Source organism: Rattus norvegicus, chromosome 10 (assembly GCF_036323735.1).
Source record: "Rattus norvegicus strain BN/NHsdMcwi chromosome 10, GRCr8, whole genome shotgun sequence".
Classification (NCBI taxonomy): Eukaryota; Metazoa; Chordata; class Mammalia; order Rodentia; family Muridae; genus Rattus; species Rattus norvegicus.
This window is the reverse complement of record NC_086028.1, coordinates 100,854,969-100,877,061: the sequence shown is the minus strand read 5'-3', so window position 1 is coordinate 100,877,061 and position 22,093 is coordinate 100,854,969. Positions and strand designations below refer to the sequence as shown.

General features: G+C 48.7%; 2 protein-coding genes across 13 annotated transcripts in view; one reads left to right on the top strand and one right to left on the bottom strand.

Annotated features, from left to right (window-relative positions):
- Rab37 (RAB37, member RAS oncogene family) overlaps positions 1 to 22,093 on the bottom strand; it is a 67,711-nt gene that overhangs the window by 23,889 nt on the left and 21,729 nt on the right. The window lies entirely within an intron of this gene.
- Cd300lf (Cd300 molecule-like family member F) lies at positions 1,951 to 18,138 on the top strand. Of its 12 annotated transcripts, none has more exons than XM_008768338.3 (7): positions 1,951 to 2,135; positions 8,281 to 8,622; positions 10,458 to 10,521; positions 14,095 to 14,234; positions 16,146 to 16,252; positions 16,789 to 16,917; positions 17,239 to 18,138. In XM_008768338.3, the coding sequence occupies exons 1-7, from the start codon at positions 2,093 to 2,095 to the stop codon at positions 17,401 to 17,403; spliced, it is 990 nt and encodes a 329-aa protein (XP_008766560.1). In that variant the 5' UTR covers positions 1,951 to 2,092; the 3' UTR covers positions 17,404 to 18,138. The 12 variants fall into 12 exon arrangements, 11 of the variants coding, with proteins under 11 accessions (XP_008766560.1, XP_008766559.1, XP_017452644.1 ...); XM_008768337.3 differs by having other exon boundaries at positions 10,413 to 10,521; XM_017597155.2 differs by having other exon boundaries at positions 10,392 to 10,521.

The following is a 22,093-nucleotide window of genomic DNA, read 5'->3' as shown; positions in this document are numbered from 1 at the left end:
TACTTATTTATTTACCCCTATGGATAGCACACAGATGCACACAAACACACGTGCACATATCCACACACATGGATGGACGCATGTACGCATAGCATTGCATGTCACATACAGGCACTATAGGAGTGTACACAGCTCTCTCCACAAATAATATACACAATGTGCACACGTGCACACACACACTTTGAACACACATAGTGCTTTGGGGAAGGGAGAGTCTTCGGTGTTCTGTTCTACAGGAGCTCATGTCTAGCCTGGAACTTACTATGTAGTTGAGACTGGCCTTGAATTGCTGACCTTCAGGTGTGCACCACTATGAATGGCTTCAGTGCCCTGTTTCACCAATGGGGACATGGCAGCCTGGGTGGGCTGGGGGTAGGGTAACTGAGTTATGGAGAAATCAATGACCCAGCCGTATCTGGGGTCTCCAATGGGTCTCTCAGAATCCAAAGGCCCCCTGTTTAAGAGGCAGTCTCGCTATAATTCACAGAGGCTTGGATTAGTCAGTGTTCCTGATTCACAGAGTGGTCCTCCATCTTGGATGGTCCAGTTTGAGAGGACCAGGATCAAAGGATCTGGTCATTGGCTCCTGTCTGTCAGGCAGTTCTGCTTTTTATTTTTCCCCTCTTTCTACCTCTGCTCAGTCAGTCCTAGACCCTCCATGAGCATGTCCCCGTCGTTTTCAGGGTTTCCCTAGTCTGTTGACCACTCCCCTGAAAGGCATCTACATGTTGTGGGGGAGGAGAAGGACGCTTCTCTTGCTGCACCCTGGGAAGAAACCTGTTTGATCCACAGCGTGAGTAAAAGGCTCCTGCACCCTTGTTGGCATTCCTTTATGGGCCTAGAGAGATGTAAATCAAGTGGCCTTCTCTGGCTACATCCTGGAAAAACTGTGGCTCCTCAGAGGCTGGTGTTTGCAGTGTAAACAATCCTCCAGCATGCCTCCCCCCTCCCCGTCAGCCTGGGCTTGAGGGCACCATGTCTATGGCTCCTACCCAAAGCAACCCTACCTTGCTGGAAAGGGCTGTGTGTGGGATGGAAGCCACACTGTCAGAATGAGGAATGACCATTAAGGCTGGCCTTCCTTTTTTTCTTATTTGGACAAGTGGTTACTGTGTGGAGGGGAGGGTGTGGGATCGAGGGTAGAAGTCATGAATAGCAAGCTGGCTTCCTGCAGCCAGGTGGGAGGTGGGGGGACGGCCCTGGGATGCTCACTAAATTTCTGGGGAATACAGGTTAACTCCATATCTATTACCCAGTAGTTGGGGCAGATCAACAAGAGTGCTCTCAAAGCAGAGCCCTGTGGGTATGTAGATCCCTGTTCATACATCCTGAGCCCCTCTCTTTGTAATTTTGTAACGGGTAAAGGTGCTGAGGGTCAGACACCCTTATGTTAGGCAAGAGCAGAGCAATACTTCCTCCCCTCCTCTTAGCCAGGTATCACTATGTAGCCCAGGCTAGTCTGGAACTTACCACGTAGCTCAGCTTCAAGTCAAACTTTGAATCCCCCTGTTTCTGCCTCTTAAATTCTTGGATTACAGCTGTGCCTGCCACCCATGATAAGGCTGGCTTTTTTCTTTTCTTTTCTTTTTTTCAGAGCTGAACCCAGGGCCTTGTACTTGCTAGGCAAGCGCCCTACCAGTGAGCTTAAACCCCCAACCCAAGGCTGGCTTTTGACACCTCCTCAGCGCCCTCAGCTCTCCCCACTCCAGTCTGTTCTAGAGCCTCTCTTCTTGGCACCCCTCAGCCTAATGAAGTTCTGGCCTCCATCAACTCTAGCTCTAGCTGAAGCCATCCAGAATTAGCGGACTTGCATGTAAAGGGTAGGAGGCCCCAGTTCTCTTTCCAGAGAAGTCACTGCAGTGCCGAGGAGGGTGAAGTTTCTCAAAGGCCTTTTCACAAGTCCGAATTTCTTGCATTACACTTCTCTCACCCTACCTCCTTCCTCTTTTGCTTTTATTTGCCAGCGGGAAGTGGCTAAAGGAGGAAGTAACAGAGTGAGAGTGAGGGAAATCAGAGGCCCAGGAGACTCAGGAGTGGAGCATGTAGCCTGCTCTTGCTGGCAGGCTCCCCCAAGGTGATCCGGTGAGAGAAGATGCATTTGTCATTGCTGGCTCTCTTTCTCTTCTGGATCTCAGGTGAGCATTCTCAGGCAACCAAAGGAAGTGGTTGCCCAGCAAGAAGAGGCCATCCATTCACCACCCCATTCTTGTGGTGCCTCTGCGGCAGAAATATTGAGCTCTTAAACCCCGTCCTAGGCACAGTTCTGGACCATTGTGGGACCGGTTATATTTAAAACAGACACATTGGTGAGCCCCACTGGTCTTCGTGGGGCCAGGAGAGTCTTGGTTGCTCAGGAGAATGTCTGATGGGACTGGACTGTCATTGTGTGATTGCATTCCAGCCAGGGAGGGAAGGCTTTGAGGGAAGAAATGATTGTGGGAGCTGGTCGCTGAAGGAATAAAAGAGTTCTGCACTCAGAACTGATGGAGGGGTGATTCATGGCAGCTGTGAGAGAGATGCTATCAGAAGTGGCCGAGGACTGAAAGGCAGGAGACAAGGCCACAGATAGAGGGCTGACTGCTTGGCTTTTAAGGCAGGAGAGGGCTTCTTGTGTTTTGAGATTGGGGGAGGAGGGGCTCCCTACGTAGCCAAGGCTGGCTCTCTAACTAGTGATCCTCCTGCCTCCGTGTCTACCTCCAAAAATATTCACAGCACGACTCATAACAATTATGAAGTAGCAACAAAAATGATTTTATTGCTGAGGGGTCACCACAACATGAGGAACTGTTTTCAAGGGTCGTGGTGTTAGGAAGGTTGAGAACCACTGCTTTAGTGCATGGCGAGTTAGACCGCAGAAGGGGTTTTTCTGGTACTGGGATCATAGGCTGTGCCATGACGTTTGACGCTTGAACGGATGTAGCTGTAAGTGGATGGATACAGTTTTGATTTCAAAGAAAGAGAATTTACTCTCGAACACAATGGTGCGCACCTTTAATCTCTCTCTTCATTTGGAAGACAGAGGCAGGTGACTTTCTGTGAGTTTAAGGGACAGCCTGGTCTACATAGCAGGTTCCAGGCTAGTCAGGGTGCAGGCTGAGACCCTGTCTCGAAATAAATTGCACAAAAACCATGAGCTCTTCGTGCCATTTTTTTTTTTTCTGCGTGTGCACATCATGTACTTAGATAATTGTCTTCTCTCGTCTTCTCCCCCATGTCTACTGGTTGCCTTCCTTTCTGTAAATACCCTCTTCTGTTTCGTTTCCATGTTTTTTTTTTTTGTAAAAAAAAAATCTGGAGTTTGTGCAGGAGAAAAAGAAAACATGTGATATCTGTCTTTCTGAATCTGGCCTATTCTCTTTAACAAGACGGTATCCAGGTCAGTGTGTTTTCCTGCAGGCACAATTGTGGATTTATGCGTTGTCTCCTTTATCAATGGACTTTTCTCCGTGGCTCGGTTATCGGGGCTCGTGCTCCGGTGTAAATGGGTGTGCAGATACTCTAGTGCAGGGGTTCTCAACCTGTGGGTCAAACCCTCAGTCTCTAGGAATATTTACATTGTGATTCATAACGGTAGCAAAACTACGAAGTAGCAATGAAAATCATTTTATTGTGTGTGTGTGGGGAGGAGGGGTGGGTCACCACAACATGAGGAACTGTTTTCAAGGGTGGTGGTATTAGGAAGGTTGAGAACCACTGCTCTAGGGCATGCTGAGCTACACTGCTGAAGGGGCTTTTCTTGCTTTGTACTCTGGTGGTTTCCACTGTGCCCTCCAGCTTCTCCTCTTGGCTTGAAATATTTTTAGCCCAGGGCTTTCAATTTCATACCCTTAGAGCAGCCGCTTCTCAGGGCTCTAGAATCTTGTAGCGAAGTGCGTTATTCAGCATTCAGCTTTCCCTGTTGGACATTTCCTAGTTAGTTAGACCTGAGGGCTGAAGAGATGACTCAGCAATTAAGAAGCCTTGCTGTTTTTTTTTTTTTTTTTTTTTTCCTTTCCCCAGAGGACCCAAGTTCAATTCCCAGCACCCAGTGCTGGGTTTTTCACAATCACTTGTCACTCCAGCTCTGATGTCCCTTTTGGGCTTCATGAGAACCTGTAGTCATGTGCACATACCCATAAGCAGATAGTCATACACATATACACATAAAAAAAGAAAAGAAATTTAGGGATAGTAAGACCCTGACTGAGAGAGAGAGAGAGAGAGAGAGAGAGAGAGAGAGAGGTTATTAAAAGGTGTGAACAATCTTAAGGTTTGACCCACTTGGGTCCACGGTTAGGTCATGCAGTGGAACACCACACCGAAGTACGCAGGGACACCGACTACTATACGGATGCCAGGAGGAAGAGGCAAAATACCACTGTATACTATATGACGCCGGCCTTATGACATGCGCAGAGTAGATGAGTCCATGGGGCCAGGGAGTAGATAAGTGTTAGTGGTGAGAAGGCAGGGAGACAGGCACCAAGGGAAGCAACTGTCACTAGTGTGAGATAGCTCTTTATGCTGATGACAGAAAAAAAGAGTTCTGGGATTAGACAGCAGAGGTAGTCATGAAGCTGTGACTGCTCTAAAACCCACTGAGCTGGGTGTGCTCAATGAGTTAAATTTACGGCATGTGGATTATATATCAGTTTTAAAGGCAGAACAAGATAAATCCTGAGCTCTAAATATGCCTCCATTCATCAACACTCGAGTGTTCATTAATCTTCCTCCACCCTGGGAGGATTGAACCCGGGACCTCATGTTCACCAAGAGGGCACTCTACCAAGCGAGTTGTTGGTCCCAATGTTTCTGCCTCCTCTTCCTCCTCTTCCTCCACTTCCTCCTCTTCCTCCTCTTCCTCCTCTTCCTCCTCTTCCTCCTCTTTCTCCTCTTCCTCCTCCTCCTCCTTCTTCTTTTTTTTGAGACAAGGTTTCCCTATGTAGCCCAGGCTGTCCTTGAACTAGCTGCATAGTTCACATTGGGTTCTAGCAGTGTTAAGACTGTAGGCATGTGTCACCAACTATGCTTGGAGCACAGGTTTTTGTTGTTGTCTTACCTTTATTTAGTGTGTGTGTGTGTGTGTGTGTGTGTGTGTGTGTGTGTGTGTGTGTGTGTGTTCTGGGGATTGAACTCAGCTGGTCAGTTTTAGTAGCAGGCACCTTTACCCAATGAGCCATCTTGCTAGTTTTGGAACGAGGTTTGCTAACAAGGTAACCCAGAAAATGATAACATGTAGCAATCTCAAGGAAATAGGGAGAAAACTACTCAGATGGGAAATTAACTTAGAAAGTAAGGTGATAACATTGTAACGGTTAATGTACAATGGGTTGATACATGCCCACGAGGTTAGGAAACCATACCTCTCCTCCGAAGTGTGTCTGTGAGAGTGTTTCCCAAGGATCAACTACTGGGGAGACCCATGCTGATATGGGCAGTACCGTTCAACAGGCTGGGGAGCCAGATGGGATAAGGGGAAAATGACAGTTGGTACAGCCCCCCCTCTCCCTCCCTCCCCTCTCTCTCACATTCCTCCTCTTCCTTTCCTTCCTCCTCTTCCTCTCCTCTTCCTCCACTTCCTCCTCCTCTTACTCTTTTCCTCCACTTCCTCCTTGTCTTCCTCTCCTATTCCTCCTCTTCTCCTTCCTCCTCCACTTTCTCCTCCTTTTGCTCTTCTCCTCCACTTCCTCCTCCTCCTCCTCCTCCTCCTCCTCCTCCTCCTCCTCTCCTCCTCCTCCCCTTCTTCCTTGCCTCCTCCTTCTCTTTCTTTCCCGCTTCTCTCTATGCTATCTCTCTCAGCCCTCACTGCTCTTCCTGATTGTCAGGCTGTGAGTCACTTTCTTGTCACCTCCTCCTTGCTGTGATGAGTCAGAAGAACCCTTCACGTCTCAGGTTGATTCTGCCTGATATTTTATCATAGAGACAACAACAAAAGGCTAACATGTGCCCCAGCTCAACCTCAGAACTTCTTTGATAAAGACAGAGGGAAGGAAGCAATAACTGAGTAGAAAACTGCAGCATAAGGACAGACGGCACACGTAAGGAAAGCATGGGCTCAGCATAGATCAGTTGAAGGATATTTCATAAATGCTAAGCTACCTTCCTCCTCCTTTCCCTTATTTGTGCATGTGTGTGCTGTGTGCATTCCTGCCGGTGGCCTTGCATGAGGACATCAGAGGACAACTTTCAGGAGTATATTCTCTCCTTCCTCCATGTAGGTCCCAGGGATCAAACTCAGGTCAGCAGGCTTGGTGGCCCACTGAGCCATCTTGCTAGCTCCCAAAAATTATTCTCACAAAGGAACATTTCAGTGTTAGCCCGAATCTTTCCAAGGTGAGAAAGCAGAAGAAACCCCTCTCACTGTCAAGAAAACTCCGGGGCAGGACAGCATGAAACCAGAATGGGATGGGCACGAAGGTCAAGGGAACAGAATGGAAAAATCCATCTGGAAATCATGAGTTTGTCTGTTTGGGAAATGCACCCACGCAGTTCATGCAGACAATGGGACCTGTGTGTGAGAGGCCACGGAATACAGAAACCAGAGTCATTCAGCCAAGGTGGGCGACTATAGGAGCCCACTGGGACCTCCAGCAACAGCCCATATAAGAATCCCTGTCCTGTAGATGTGGATCTTCTGATCCTACCTCTCTCCTCCAGTGCAGTGTGGGGATCACTATAAGAGGCCGTCACACACATGTGGGCTTTTGTACTGGAAAGATGATGGCTTGGTTGGTAAGAGCAGTCACTGTGTGAGCAAGAGGACATGGGTTCGTATCCCAGTCCCCACCTACAAAGCCAAGCTGTGGCTGCTCATGTACCTGTCAGTCACCCAGTGCTGTGAAGGGTAGAGACAGGGATGGATTGCTGGGGCTTGCTGGCCAGTAGCATAGCCCTAGACGCAGGTGAGAGACTGTCTCAAAAGAAGAAAGCGGGAAGTGGCTCAGCCATTAAAGAGCACTCGTTCTTACAGAGGACTCAGTTTTGTCAGCAGCCCCACAGTGGGTCACAATCATCTGTAACTCCAAGTCCAGTGGATCTGACACCCTCTTCTGCCTCTGAGGGCGCACCAGGCATTCATGTGGCACACAGACATACGGGCAGGCAAAACACCCACACACATAAAATAAAAGTAAATCTTAAAGGGGCTGGAGAGATTGGAGAGATGGCTCAGCAGTTAAGAGCACTGACTGGGGGCTGGGGATTTAGCTCAGTGGTAGAGCGCTTACCTAGGAAGCGCAAGGCCCTGGGTTCAGTCCCCAGCTCCGAAAAAAAGAACCAAAAAAAAAAAAAAAAAAAAAAAAAAGAGCACTGACTGCTCTTCCAGAGGTCCTGAGTTCAAATCCCAGCAACCACATGGTGGCTCACAACCGTCTGTAATGGGATCTGATGCCCTCTTCTGGTTTGTCTGAAGACAATTACAGTGGACTCATATAAATAAAATTAATAAAAATTAAGTAATTCTTTTAAAAATAAATAAATCTCAAAAAAAAGTATGAGGCAGAATAGAACAGGGTAACTGAGTCTTCCTCTGCTGTTTGGATATTCACTCAGCCTCATGCATCAAGCATGCGTGTGATTCCACCCACACATCACACACACATGCACACACAGACACACACGTGCACGCGCACACACACGCACACACACATGCACACGAAAGCACACACACATACACACACATACTCACACCACACTCACTCGCACACGCACACACACACGCACAAACACATACACACATGCACGCACACACACATGTACACACACACACACACACACACACACACACATTGCAGGGAATAACTGATTTTTGAGTCAACGTCTCACTCTGTAGTCCAGGCTAGCTTTAAATTCATGGTCCTCCTGCTTCAGCCTCTTGACTGATGGGTTTAGGTGTGTGCAACACCACACCTGAATGTCGTTTATGTGTGTGTGGGGTAGGTGTTAGAGATGGAAGCCACGGTCTCGTCCACACTAGGGTATCGATGTAGTCCTGGCCATCTTGGAATTTGCTATGTAGGCTAGGCTGTCCCTGAACTTAGAGACATTTGCCTGTTTTTTTTTTTTTTTTTTCTACTAAGTACGGTAATTAAAGCCTATGCCACCATGCTTGGCTCTAATTGTTTTCTCCAGAATTTTCCTGGCTCCTCTGACCCAGCAGGATGTTGAGGGATGGCAGGCACCTGTCTCAGAGAAGAGGTGTCTATCCTTTGATCACTATTCAATTAAAGATGCTTTTGGAATTGGTACTGTGCCCCGACCTTAGAGTAGGAGATCAGTGATCCATGTGTTTGTGTTTTCCAGGCTGCTTCACTGCTCAGGATCCAGTCACAGGTCCAGAGGAGGTGAGCGGTTACGAGCAGGGCTCCCTGACAGTGTGGTGTCGATATGGCTCATGGTGGAAGGATTACAGCAAGTACTGGTGCCGAGGACCTAAGAGGAGTTCCTGTGAGATTCGAGTTGAAACCGATGCATCAGAGCGCTTGGTGAAGGAGAACCATGTGTCCATCAGGGACGACCAGACAAACTTCACCTTCACAGTGACCATGGAGGACCTGAGGATGAGCGATGCTGGCATTTACTGGTGTGGAATTACAAAGGCTGGATATGATCACATGTTTAAAGTTCATGTGAGCATTAACCCAGGTAAGAGGTGTGTGAACATCTCTTTAAGTGCCCTTTCTGGTCTCTCAGCTCTCAGGAATTAGCTGTCACTCAATAGAGCTGTGGGGGAAGCAGAGTCCTGTGGTCCCATATTAGAAGAGACAGGTCTCTCTCTCTCTCTCTCTCTCTCTCTCTCTCTCTCTCTCTCTCTTCAAATACTTATTTATTTCTTCTATGTGCACAGTTGTTTTGTTTGCATGCATGTCTGTGTAAGGGTGCCAAACCTGCTGGAACTGGAGTTACAGACAGCTGCGAGTCACCACGTAGGTGCTGGGAATCGAGTCGAACCCTGGGCCTCTGGAGAAGCAGCCCGGAGATTCCATGCACTTTCCCCTCCTCTTCACTGCACTGCTCCATGTTGGGTCTATTTCCAGGCCAGGACAGGGTGGTTGTTCCCATCTCCAGCTCATAGGCCAGAGATACCACTTCTAGTTCCTGCCGATGCTGTCCTTGAGTTCCATGGAAAGTTTGCATTGCTCTCTGAGGAGCTCTGGGTGTTGCCTTCACCTGATGCTGTTCTCCGTCCCTCTGTATCTATCCTGAGGGAAATGGTACCAGCTTAGTTCTGGCGTTGTGGTCTAATTGGCAAGGTCTGGAAAACCTTTACACACAGTTGCATTTCTGATGACTGCAATGTCCCAAGAAGCCCATTCGTCCCCATTAATAATGTTCTCTTTGAGAGTCCTTCTAGAATGCAGAGCTCTTGGTGGTGATGGCAGTGATGGTGGTGGTGGTGGTGGTGATGGCGGTGGTGGTGATGGCGGTGGTGGTGGTGGTGGTGGTGATGTCAGCTCAGTGGTCTTGGTGTATCAGCTTGGAGTAGTTTCTCTCTTGGGTTCTGCATGGCCAGCCTCAGACAGGCAGTACCAGGTCACAGGGCACTTGGAACATAGAGGTAGTAGATGAGAGCAGTCTTTCCACCATTACCAGGACTCCCTGAAGTTCACTATGGTGCAAACCTTGCATTAACTTGCTGAACCCTGACCCTTGGAAGAAGGTTGCCCTCATTACTGAAGCTTGGTAATTTGTCCCAAGCAATGTGTCCTCCTGACTCTTAGGACTTTTTCTTTACTATTAAAAGATGTTTATATATATATGTATATATATATGTGTGTGTGTGTGTGTGTGTGTTTTCTCTAGCACACATATATGTGTACCATGTATGTCACGTGACCATAGAGTCCAGAAGAGGGTATCAGTGGAGTTATGGATGGTTGTAAGCCACCAGGTGGGTGCTGGAAACTGAACCTGTGTCCTCGACAAGGACATTGTGTGCTTTTTTTTTTCTTTTTTTTTTCCGGAGCTGGGGACTGAACCCAGGGCCTTGTGCTTGCTAGGCAAGCGCTCTACCACTGAACTAAATCCCCAACCCACATTGTGTGCTTTTAACAGCATCTCTTTAGCTCCAATATTAGCTGTTGACCTTAGAAGTTTCAAATCTAGGTTATGTTAGCAACTCTTCAAACTCCCCATCTCTTGGAGGGAGGCACTGGCTGAGGCACTGTCACAGCAGTTGACCTCAACTGTCCTTATTCACCATCCTCCTTGGACTTAGTTCCAGCCCTACCTGCCTCGGAATCTCTGGGCTCTCATAGAGGCCAAGAGGATACTATAGAACAGCTATAATCGCTTGCTGCAGCCTTGCTCCAGGGTCCTCCGGCTGGGACGGCTCACACTCCCTCTCAGGCTCAGAGCAAGTGCACACTGTGAGTGGGTGGCTGGATTAGTGTTCTTATCTGTCCCATGCCAAGCAACCCAGTCACCCACTACAGTGCCAACAACGCCCACCACCACCTCCACCACCACCATCTTCACAGTGACAACCACTGTAAAAGAGACCAGCACGCTTTCAACGCAGACCAGCCACTACTCTGATAACAGGTAAGATGTTTTGGATGCTGCTGTCTTCTGTACCCCAGTTAGGCCAAATTCTTCCAATAGTTTCTGAAGTCTCAGACTCTATTCTTTTTTTTTTTTCTGGAGCTGGGGACCGAACCCAGGGCCTTGCGCTTCCTAGGCAAGCGCTCTACCACTGAGCTAAACCCCCAACCTCTCAGACTCTATATTCTTATAGTTCAAAATGCTGGCCCTCCCGGCTTGCCTTCAGTTCCCAGTGAGCCCTAATCCTGGAACAGAGGGTGGCTTGTAGGTTTGCTGGTCCATTTGCTCATTCACTCATCCTTCTTTAACTGGAGTTAGTTTCTCTCTGGTAGGCATGTGTTGTGTTCTAGAGACATGAATATAGTGCTCAGTGAGAGGGGGGGATGGGAAGTCAGCAAGGATAGTGTGTAGTGTGGCTGGATGCTTGTGTGCATGTATGTGTGTGTTCGTGTGTGTGTGTGTGTGTGTGTGTGTGTGACACAGAGCTGTAGGGCCACAGGGATGGCTTTTGGTCCAAATTCTAGGAGACCATGGAGAACTGTGGAGGACTTGATCCCCTAGAGCTCTTCAAACAACTGTTAAGGGGGCTAGAGAGGAGGCTCAGTGGTTTGAAGCACTAGCTGCTTTTATAGTAGATTCCCAGCGGCCATGTGGTAGTCACAACCATCTATAACTCCAGTTCCAGGGAATCCACCCTCTATTGCCTCTGAGGGCACTGCACACAGGTGCACACACAGATACACACACACACACACACACACACACACACACACGTGCTCACGCGCACATTGGTGATTCTGATGGCTCCTCGAGGTCACTAGCCACCTCTTCCTTTCCTTTCCTCTCCCTTCCTCTCATTTTCTTTTCTTCATCACCCCTGCAGAGTTTCCTGCAGTTCAGGCTGACTTTGAACACACGATGTAGCTGAGGATGACCTTGGGCTTCTGGTCTTCCTGCCTCGGTCTCCTGCTTGCTAGGATCCCAGTTGCTTGCTCCCATACCCAGTTCGTGCCTGCCAGGGATTGAACTCAGGGCTTCATGCGTGCCAGGCAAGTACTCTGCCAGCTGAACTGCACCTCAGCCCTCATCTGACGTCTTCTTTGATCCTGCCTAGGATCACCCCAGGAGGAGGAATGGACAGATACAAATGTACCCATTTTACAGGAGTGGAAACACAGCCTAGGTGGCTTCCCAGTGAATCTTGACCCTAGATCTTGGATAGAAGTTTTTTGACAGCAAGGCCAGAACCTGGTTTTCTCTTTAGTAACCTGCCCAGACACCTGCAATCAAAGCACTTTCTTGAATCTGAGAGGCCTCTTGATGTTTTTAGTTTTTGGTCTCTTTGCCCCCATAACTTTGCCTTCACGTATTTGCTTTGAGTTAATGAATCAGTCTATTTTATGTGTAGGAGTGCTTTGCCTGTGTGTTTGTTTGTGCTCTAATGTGCATGCCTGATGTGCACAGATGTCAGAGGAGGGAGTTATATCCCCTGGAACTGGAGTTACAGATGGTTGTCACCACCACATGGGTGCTGGGAACCAAACCCAGGTCCTCAACCAGAGCAGTTAGTGCCCTTAACCACTGAGTAATCTGTCCAGTCTCTTGGCTTTGTTTTCAGTTCTTCCCAAGGGCCGCTATTGATGGGACCTTTCCACAAAGCCTCACAGAAGATGCCCACTCTTTCTACCACCACGAACCCCATCACCCTACTCCCTGTTTTGCCCTCTGTCTTGAGGCTTTTGTTTGTTTGGGTTTTGCAGTTCTGAGGACTGAATTCAGGGCCTCACACACGCTAGGCAAGGACTCGACCACGGAACCACACTCGTGGCCTTCCAAGTGACTTCTTCTTCTTCTTCTTTTTTTTTTTTTTGGTTCTTTTTTTCGGAGCTGGGGACCGAACCCAGGGCCTTGTGCTTCCTAGGCAAGCGCTCTACCACTGAGCTAAATCCCCAACCCCCCAAGTGACTTCTTAATATGTAGTAGCTCACTTTCCTCTTCTCCTTCTGTTTGTTATTGTCGCCCCCCCCTCGTGTGTGTGTGTGTGTGTGTGTGTGTGTGTGTGTGTGGCCTAGACAACCTCCAGTGTTGTTCCTCAGGCACTGTGCATCTTTGTTTGTTAGAGCCTCTCACTGGCTGGAGCTCACCAAGTAGTCTAGACTGGGACTCCCCCATCTCCACTTCCTCAGTACCAAGATGGCAGGAGCATACCACCGTACCTGGCTTTTCAATGTGGGTCCTAGGGCTTGAACTCAGGTCTTCATATTTGTAATTCAAATACTTCATTGACTTGGCCATCTCCCTGCCCCCAGTTTCTTCTTGTAAGGACCCTGCTTGCATTAGATTAAAGCGCATCCCAGTGACCTCACCCAGAGACCCTATCTATCTTCAAATACAGCCACCTCTGTAGGCTCCCAAGGGACAACTTGTTCCAAGCCTTTCTTCTAGCCTCTAGGTTTGGCAGCGATATTTTTTAATTTATATATTTGAAAATATTTATTTTTGTTTTCTGTATATGAGCGCTTGTCTGCATGTGTATCTGTGAACCACGCTGGTATCTTCTGATGCCCCGGAACTGGGCAGTTGTAAGCTTCCATGCACAGGTACTGGGGACGGGACCTGGGTTCTCTGCAGGAACAGAATACCCTCTAAACTACCAGCCCCTCCCAGCCCCTGTTGGTAGCAATGCCGATGTTTCTGGACTTGTAGCTGTGTCACTGGAATCCTATCCCTGTCATGTGGCTTCTCTCTATGTGTGTTCAGTCCAAGTTTCTCTCTTAGTAAGGAGTGGCGGTGCACACTGGTGGTCCCCGCCCCCGGGAAGCAGAGGCAGGCTGTCATCTACCTATTGAGTTTAAAGTTAGTCTGGGCTATCTGAGATTCTACCTCAAGGAACCAAAACCAACAAACCAACACACCAACAACCCACACACCAAAAACAAGAAGTCAAACAAAAACAAACATCCAAACCAAATTTCAAACAAGGATCATGGACGTTGGATTGGGTCCACCCTCATCCAGATGGTTTTACCTTAACTCAGTCACGTCTGCAAAGATCCTCTGTGCACATAGGTCATACTCATAGACTCTTGGTAAACACAACTTTTGACAGACACTCTTCAGTCTGTAGAGAGGGCATGCACAGGCTCGAGGAAGCCTGATTTAAGCCTCTCCCTCTACAGTTCTTCTTTTTTAAAAAAATTTATTTATTTATTTATTTTATTTAACTAACGTATGTATACTGTCACTCTCTTCAGATACACCAGAATAGGGCATTGAATCCCATTACAGATGGTTGTGAATCACCATGTGGTTGCTGGGAATTGAACTCAGGACCTCTGGAAGAGCAGTCAGTGCTCTTAACCACTGAACCATCCCTCCAGCCCTCACTCTATAGTTCTTGTTGAGCTTCCACACACAGCCTTTGAAGGTGCTCAGAGTGAGGAGGGTTCCCTGGCTGGAAACCAGAGTTCTGTAGGCCATAAGGTGTTTGGCCGTCCCCTGCTATCAGGTGGCTGGGTTGGGCTCAGAGAAGGAAGGCATAGGCTCAGGTGTCCATGTCCCCTGCCCTTCCAGGTATGACAGTGGTGGTGTCGGCGACGGTAATGGGTTTCTGGATCTCAGCGTGCTCCTCCCAGTCATCTCTGCAGCCCTGTTGCTTCTCTTGCTGGTGGTCTCACTAATTGCTTGGAGGATGGTGAGGAGACAGAAGAAAGGTGAGTGTGCCTGACCCTGAGGCTAGGGCTGGTTGGATGGTGGTGTGGGCTCAGGGCTAGCACTGCCTTCTGAGAGGGGGTCTGAGGGACTATCCATCCACATAGTCTGGGAGAGGCTGTGCTGGAAAGGCCACCAACAGCTGGCCGTCCAAGAGGTTGGCAGACAGCTGGAGCTTGAACCCCATGTATAGAATCTGGAGTCAGCTACCTGCTCTACACATCCTCGCTCCTCTCTGACCGCCTCTTCCTGTGTTTCCTAATTTTGGCCTTGGTGGCTGAGGTAACAATGGCTTTAGGAGAGCAGCCCATTCTAGGGAAATGCAGTTGTGGAGGAGGTGCTGAGCTTACATGGGAGAAGGAAACACGCACGTAACAGACACAGGCACACAAACACTCGGACACACAGCAAGTCCGAGTGTGATTGAGTATTGTAACTCCAGGCATCAGGAGCATCGATGTGACCCCAGCTTTGGCTCCTCTCTGCCCATCAGTCCCATCCCAGGCTGACCTACTTGTTCTGGGTGCCCCCGCTTTACAGTGAAGAGCAGCCCTTTCTCTCAGAATTACACGATTTCTCAGAGATCGCAAGGTCAGCCAAGCCTTTTCCTGTCTGGCTTCACTTCCACATTTTCAAGTAATTGTAGGTTGTTTCTCAGAATGCTCTCGGCCTGAGGTGTTCCCTCCCCCTAAACCTCAACCCAGACTCCATCCCCAACTCCAGCCTAGATGGCTTACAGTCTCAGAGGATAGATTAGACCTTTTGTTTATTGCAAGACAGGATCTCACTGTAGTTCAGGCTGTCCTGGAACTCAACACGTAGACCAGGCTAGCCTTAAACTCCCAGAGATCCACCAGCTTCTGCCTCCCAATGCTGGGATTAAAGGCGTGCACCACTATGCACTTTTTAAAGAAAAAGATTAAATTACGTATTTGTTTACGCTCGCGCACCCATGCACCCATGTGTGCATGCCATAGCACGTGTGTGAAGATCAGAGGACATCTCGAGGGAATTGGATTTCTCCTTCTATCATGTGGGTTCCGAGAATTAAACTCAGGCTGTCAGGCTACACAGCAAGCAACTTTACCCACCTAGCCATCTTGCTGACCCTAGACCCTGCTTAGTATCCATCCTTTCTGTTCCCAGATGCCTTGACCGTCACCAAGTTCAAGTATTCTCTCTATTCCTAGGTGTGAGGTCATTTGATACTAAAAACAGAGGGCGATCCTTTCTTCTTTTGTCTCCAGAGCTGGGCATGGGATGTGGGCAGGGAGGAGGGTCGAGGGTAGGGAAAAAAAAACTAGCAAAACCCAACAATCCCTCTTTTCCCCAATCCCCTCAAAAAACCTTGTCCCCGCTGTGCTGGCCCAGTGTAGGCATCATAGCTGGGGGCAGAACACTCAGCTGTCAGGCAGGGCCAAGTACCTGGAGGGGTCAGGGCCAGCCACCCTGTGGCTCAGAGCCCATCTGAAGATGAAGCAGAATTTAGATGGAGGAGGGACAGGGTGGTGACAGGAGGACTAGGTGGTCCAGTATCTAGTGAACAGGCATGACCTTGAGGTGACCTTGAAGGATGCATCAGGTAGAGGGATAATCAGAATATATCTGAAGTTACAAATGAAACCCGGGATCCTGCAGGGGGGAATCTCAACTTCAGGAGAGCTGGGAGCTGGCAGGGCTGCCCACTGATCATTTGTACAATTCTATGAGATCTGGCGGAGAAACGGAGCACTCATCTCAGAGATGTCCGGTGTCACAGACTGTGCTTCTCAAAGGGTCAGAATCGAAACCGTACCCCTGGTCTGGGCTTATTTGTACCCCGCCCCTTCCCTTCCCTGCATGTAGGGACCTCACAAGTCTCAAGAATGGGCTCTCTAATTGCAGATTGCTTTTCTTTCCTTTTTGTCTTTTAGCTGCTGGACCACCCTCAGGGCAGGTAAAAGTGTCCCAGAGGCCAGACGAAGAGACCAGCAGGCTTCTCTCTCCCTCTTTTCCTTGTTTTTTCACCTCTTTGGAGCCTGTATGTCCAAATGTTTCAGATGAGCCACAAAACCCAAGAATCCAGATTCCCTGTGTGTGTGTGTGTGTGTGTGTGTGTGTGTGTATGTGTGTGTGTGTGTGTGCGCGTGTGTGTGCGTGTGTGTGTGCATGTCTGTGTGTTGCCTAGAAACAGCTGTGTGTGTGTCTGTGTGTGTGTCTGTGTCTGTGTGTGTGTCTGTGTGTGTGTGTGCGTGTGTGTGTGTGTCTGTGTGTGTGTCTGTGTGTGTTGCTTAGAAACAGCTGTGTGTGTGTGTGTGTGTGTGTGTGTGTGTGTGTGTTGCCTAGAAACAGAGGAAGGGGGAGGAAGGGTCTGGAAACAGCCAGACTGGGGAAGCACAATTGGTCTGGGAATGGGGAGCACAAGGAGCTGGTGGTGAGGGGCAGGAGGTGGGGTGGGGGTGGGAGTGGGGGCGGAGGGGAGGAGAGGCGCTCGCAGGAAAGCAGAGAAAGTAGAATCTGTTTCCACAGGCTGATTCTGTGACTCACATCTTGTGTCCCCCCAAACCCCATGTACAGCCTCTGGAGGATGATCTCTGTTATGCAAACCTGTCACTGCAGCAGCCCAGAACCTCCCCTTTGAAAAAGGGCTCCTCCATGTCCTCCTCTGGCAAGGACCACCAAGAGGAAGTGGAATACGTCACCATGGTACGTCTTGTGGGGCCATGGAGATGCGAGCCTGCCGCCGCCTCGCTCCCTTGGAAAGTGAACCCCACGCCCATGTGGACACAGCTGATGGGGGTGGGGTCTGAACGGAGCGAGGACTTGGCAGCCCAGACTGCCCCAAGTGGCTCACAATCCTATGGGAAGTGCTTCTCCTGGGGCAGAGCTGGGGGCTCTGTTGTGGTGTGGCTGAAGGTTATTTGGGGTTCCTACCAGCATGGGAGACCTGACTCTGAGAATTCTCTTGTCTTGTCCGGCCGGGTGGCCACTTCAGCCCCTCTGACTTTGTGACCTTCTGTATCCTAGGCTCCCTTCCCTAGGGAGGAGATTTCATACGCTGCTCTGTCTTTGGCGAGCTTGGGTCAGGAACCTACTTACAGCAACACTGCCTGCCTTGTCACCCATGGTCCCAGGACAAACCTTGGAGAGGAGACCACAGAGTACAGCAGCATCAGGAGGCCCATGCCTTGATCTTGGTCCCTGAAGGTGGCCCGGGAGCATGCGTTTGCACATCGGCCTCTGTGCCTGCTTCCTTACCAGGCCTGGCGGGCGACTGAAACTCTGAACGTTCATCTCTCATGGTCTTCAGCTCTACCTTGAGCTTGGAGTTCAGCCTTGGGGGGCTCCAGTGAATTAAGGCTCCTTCCACATCTCTCCACATAGAGCCAACGCACCTTGGAAGGTACCAGGCAGGCTGCTTCAGGGATGCTGTGTAATTCATAACGGTGGCAATAATAATGGCAACCAACCTTTATTTATTGTTATTCATACGGGTGCCCCTCCCGGACATTTTCATCCTCATACCCAAAATCTGTGAATTATTCTTACAAAGGAAGACAGATATATATGTGTTTAAGTTAGGGATTTTGAGATTTAAGTCTGTTATTATCCAAGTAGGTCCCATATAAAGCTACAAGGGTCCCTTTAAAGGGGAATAGAGCAAGTCAGAGAAAAAGGGGGAGGGGGAGGGGAGAGGAAGGGAGAAAGAGGGGAGGAGAGAGAGGGGGTGGAGAGAGGCGACAACAGAAGCAGAAGGTGGAGGGATACAGCAGGAGCCAGGATGCTGTGCGTCCAGCAGTCAACCAAGACAAGTATCAGACAGACCCCTGGGTGGGACATCTTAGAGCCATTAGTCCTGCTAGGGTTGTTGAATTGACTGTGTACTTTCAGAATTGTACAAGAATAAAGCTGTATTGTTTTCATTTATTTCCTTGCCTTTGGTTTTTTTGAGATAGTCCTGGCTGATCTGGAACTCTATAGACTGATCTAGACGCTCTGTAGTCGAGATTGGCCTCCGATTCCCAGAGATCCGCCTGCTTCTGCCCCACAAGGGCTGGGATTTAAGGTGTGCACCACCACCGCTTGGTTTAGAATGCAGCATTTATAGATAGCGGGCTTAGCGCCTTCATTCTGGGGTCCTGGCGATTGTCTCCTCAAAAGAGGTGCTGTGGCCTAGGCAGAACAGCTATTTCTTCTCTGCCTGGTTTCTTTTCTTCCTCTGCTCAAGTTAACGCTCCTCCCAGAAACCAGTAAGTCCTTTCAAAGCTCAGAGCTGATGGCTCCCTCCTTATAACCGCCATGGCTTCTTCCTCTGCCTTTGAGGCCCAAGGGAACCCATGGCTCCTGCTTGCCTCGCGAACCCTAACTCCATCTACTCCCCCTCATTCTGCTCTGCCCATCCTGCACCAGCCTCTTCTCTTTCCTTACGAGATGTTCCAGTTTGGGTCTGAAACGTCTCCCACTAAATCAGGCGCTAAAGGCTTGATTCGCAGTCTGTGGTGTTTGGGAGTCAGCAGAACCTTTAGAAGGCGGGGCTTAATGGTAGGAAGTGACGTCACCAGGAGTCTACCTTTGAAGGCGATGTGGGAACGCCTCTCTTGTTTTCCCTTTTCCTGGTAATTGGGAAGTGAGTTGCTTTCCTTTGCCACAATGTTCGTGCCAGCTAAAGGCTCAAGGCAACCGAGTCAGGAAGTCATGAATTAGAAGTTAAGTTATAGTCCCAATATTTTGTCAGAGCAATGAAAAGTAGACTAACAAAGAAATACTGTGCCCTTCTCAAGAAGGTCACTTGCTAGCCCTTCTTTATTTGTATGGGTGGGTACACGAGTAATGGACACAAGCAGGAATCAGTTTTTCTTTCCACCTTGTGCTCAGACCTTCAGGCTTGCATAACAAATACTTCACCAGCTAAACCGTCTTGCTGACCCCCAAGTGTGACTATTCGATTTCTCGAGATTTTATTTACTTTTTATTTTATGTGTATGAGTGTTTGCCTGATCGTACGTGTCCTTGACACTGTACCATGCACGTACAGTGACAGCATCGGATCCCCGGGGACCGGAATTACAGATGGTTGTGAGCCACGATGTGGGTGCTGGGAATCGAATCCTGGTCCTCTGGAAGAACAGTCCGTGCTTTTAACTGCTGAGCCATCTATCTAGCACTAAGTTTGACTATTGAGTTGGCCATTTGGGCTGGTAAGTCTGGAGTGAGATTGTTTCGACCCAGGATGTTTTGAGATTTATGGAGCAAGAAGTTCCTACATACAGATCTCCAATCGGAACAGACTGGAGGCGAGCGGGGGGGGGGGGGGGAGGGAGGGAGCAGTCAAAGCCTTGCACCAGGTCATTGAAGTGCCACCTTTAGTTACTGTGCATAAAGCACATTTATTTTTGGGTTTATTTTAAGTAGTCTGTCCCTAAACAGCGCGAATAGTCACATCCATGCTGCTTAGCAAGGAATTCATCTTTTTTTTTGGTATCACATGCGGTCACAGATCCTTGTGAGCAACATTGCTATGAAGCTTCTGATGCAAAGGAGGAAGGAGGCCAGATGTGGTAGTACACGCCTTTAATCTCAGTACTGGGGGCGGGGCAGCCCAAACTCTGTGAGTTATAGGCCAGCCTTGTCTCAAAAAACAAAACGAGACTCAAGCCTGGGATAGGGGGAAGCCTAGTGTCTTGCTCAGTTTGCCTTGGGTAGAAGAACCCAACAGCATGGGTTCATCTCTGAACAATGGATATAGGCTGAAAACAGGGGCTCCTGGCTACCTGGCCCGCTAAACTTTTGACATTGTAACACATCATTAACATGTGCAAAGTTCATGCTTGAGTGTAGACAGAATCTGTTATAAGCATATCTGTCGATTAAAAAAAAAAAGCCTGTGGCCAATAAGCTGAGGCAGGGGGTAGGAGGCGGGGCATCCGGCAGAGAGAGAATTCTGGGAAATAGTCAGGGGTGAGAAGATTCACCTGGGAACACAGAGGAGGTCAGGAGCATGGGAGCTGAGCAGAGGTAACCAGCCACATAGATGAGCTTAGGATGTAATAAAAGGAGAGATTAGCCCTGGAACACTGAGAAGACGGTTGTAAGTCAGCAGGTAGCTGAACTCAGGATAGAATAAAGGTGAGATTTGCCCCCAGGAACTCTAAGAAGATGGTCATAAGATGAGGAGAGGAAACCGGTCACATAGCGGGATCCAGGTTAGAATAAAAAGGATAGTAAGTTAAGAGCAAGTCAGAGGACGAGCCAAGGCATATGGTCTAGGCATTTAGTAATACATGATTAGCCTCAGAGTCATCATTCTGGAAGCAGGGGGCTGGGAGGAAACGTAGATCTGTTTTTAACACTCGAGGACTGTGTAATCCCCCAGCCCAAACACAAAAATCTTACAGTGAATTTAGTAATTTTATAGTTTTGCTAGGACTACTTCTTTTCTTTTCTTTTTAAAGAGATAATGAGTTGCTGGGAGCTCTAGAGACGGCTCTATGGACAGGAGAAGGCACCTTTTTTCTGCAGGTCTTAAGTTCGGTTCCCAGAACCCTAGTTGGATTGCTCTCAATCACCTGTAACCAGCTACAGGGTGACTGACGCCCTCTTCTGGTCCCCATGGACACCACGCTCATATGCACACATTCACACACATGTGCGCACGCACATGTACATACGAACGGAGTTGAAGATGTCGTGGTTCTTTAAACATATACTAAGTCGTCAGTACTTACTTTGCGCATGTTTGTATGGAGGGATCGCACATGTGTCATGGCACCAGTATCAATGTCAGAATCCAATTGTGGGAGGTCGCTTGTCTTTCCCCAACTCTACAAGGGCTCCAGGGTTTCAGCTCAAGTTGTCAGGTTTGGCATCAAGTGTCTTTACCCGTTGAGGCATCTTGACAGCCCACGCTCTGATAACTTCCAATCGCCTTACACAGGCTTTGGAAGCTAGCAAGCTAGCTAGCATGCAAGGGAGGCTGGAAGGGAAACTCTTGTAAGCAGCACTAATTTGTATCTGGACATTGTCTCCACCGTATCCTGCTGCTCAAGGGCTTTGTGGGAATGTTTGGGTGGCTGGCCAGCACCTTTGCTGCAAGACAGCGAATGCTGCTGGGGTCTGAGCGAGGGTGGCGTTTGTCAACCCAATGTATGGGTTCCAGGAAAACGCATTGTGTTAGAATTGGCTCCAGGAGGCTGCAGTGCTCGGTTCTGGCCAAGTGCCTGCTTATTTATAGCCTCATCCAAAGTGGCTGGGGTTCCCCTCCTTTGGCTTTTGAATTATTAATATTTGAAGATTCTACTTGATGTAAATTGGGAGGGGACTGGAGAGGTGGCTCAGTGGTTATCGACACTTGCTGCTCTTGCAGAGTACCTGGGTTCAGTTCCCAGCGCCCACAGAAAAGCACACAGTAGCCTGTAACTCCAGTTCCAATGGATTTGATGCCCTACTCTGACCTGTGTAGGCTTCTGCATAAGTGTACATACATGAAGTCAGATACACACACATACACATAAAATAAATAAGTGTTTTGAAAATTAGGAAGTGTTGGATTGTTTCTTTTAGGAACTTTGTGTGCTTCATGTTTATGTCATGTTATGGGCAGAACTTTTCTTTTAAGTCATCTGAGGGGGTTAAAAAGATGTGTAGTTCAGATAAATGCTGGGTTGAAGACAAGCATGGTGACGAACATTCTTAATAGCAGGGGTCGGGAGGCTGAGGAAAGTGTTGTCTCTTGTGAGTTCAAGGAGAACCTGGTCTACAAGTTCCATGCTATCCAGGGCTACATAGAGAGAGCTTCTCTTAAAGGAATGGACAGATACACAGAAAGATAAATGTTGGGGTTTTTGTTTTTTGGTTGTGTGTGTGTGTGTGTGTGTGTGTGTGT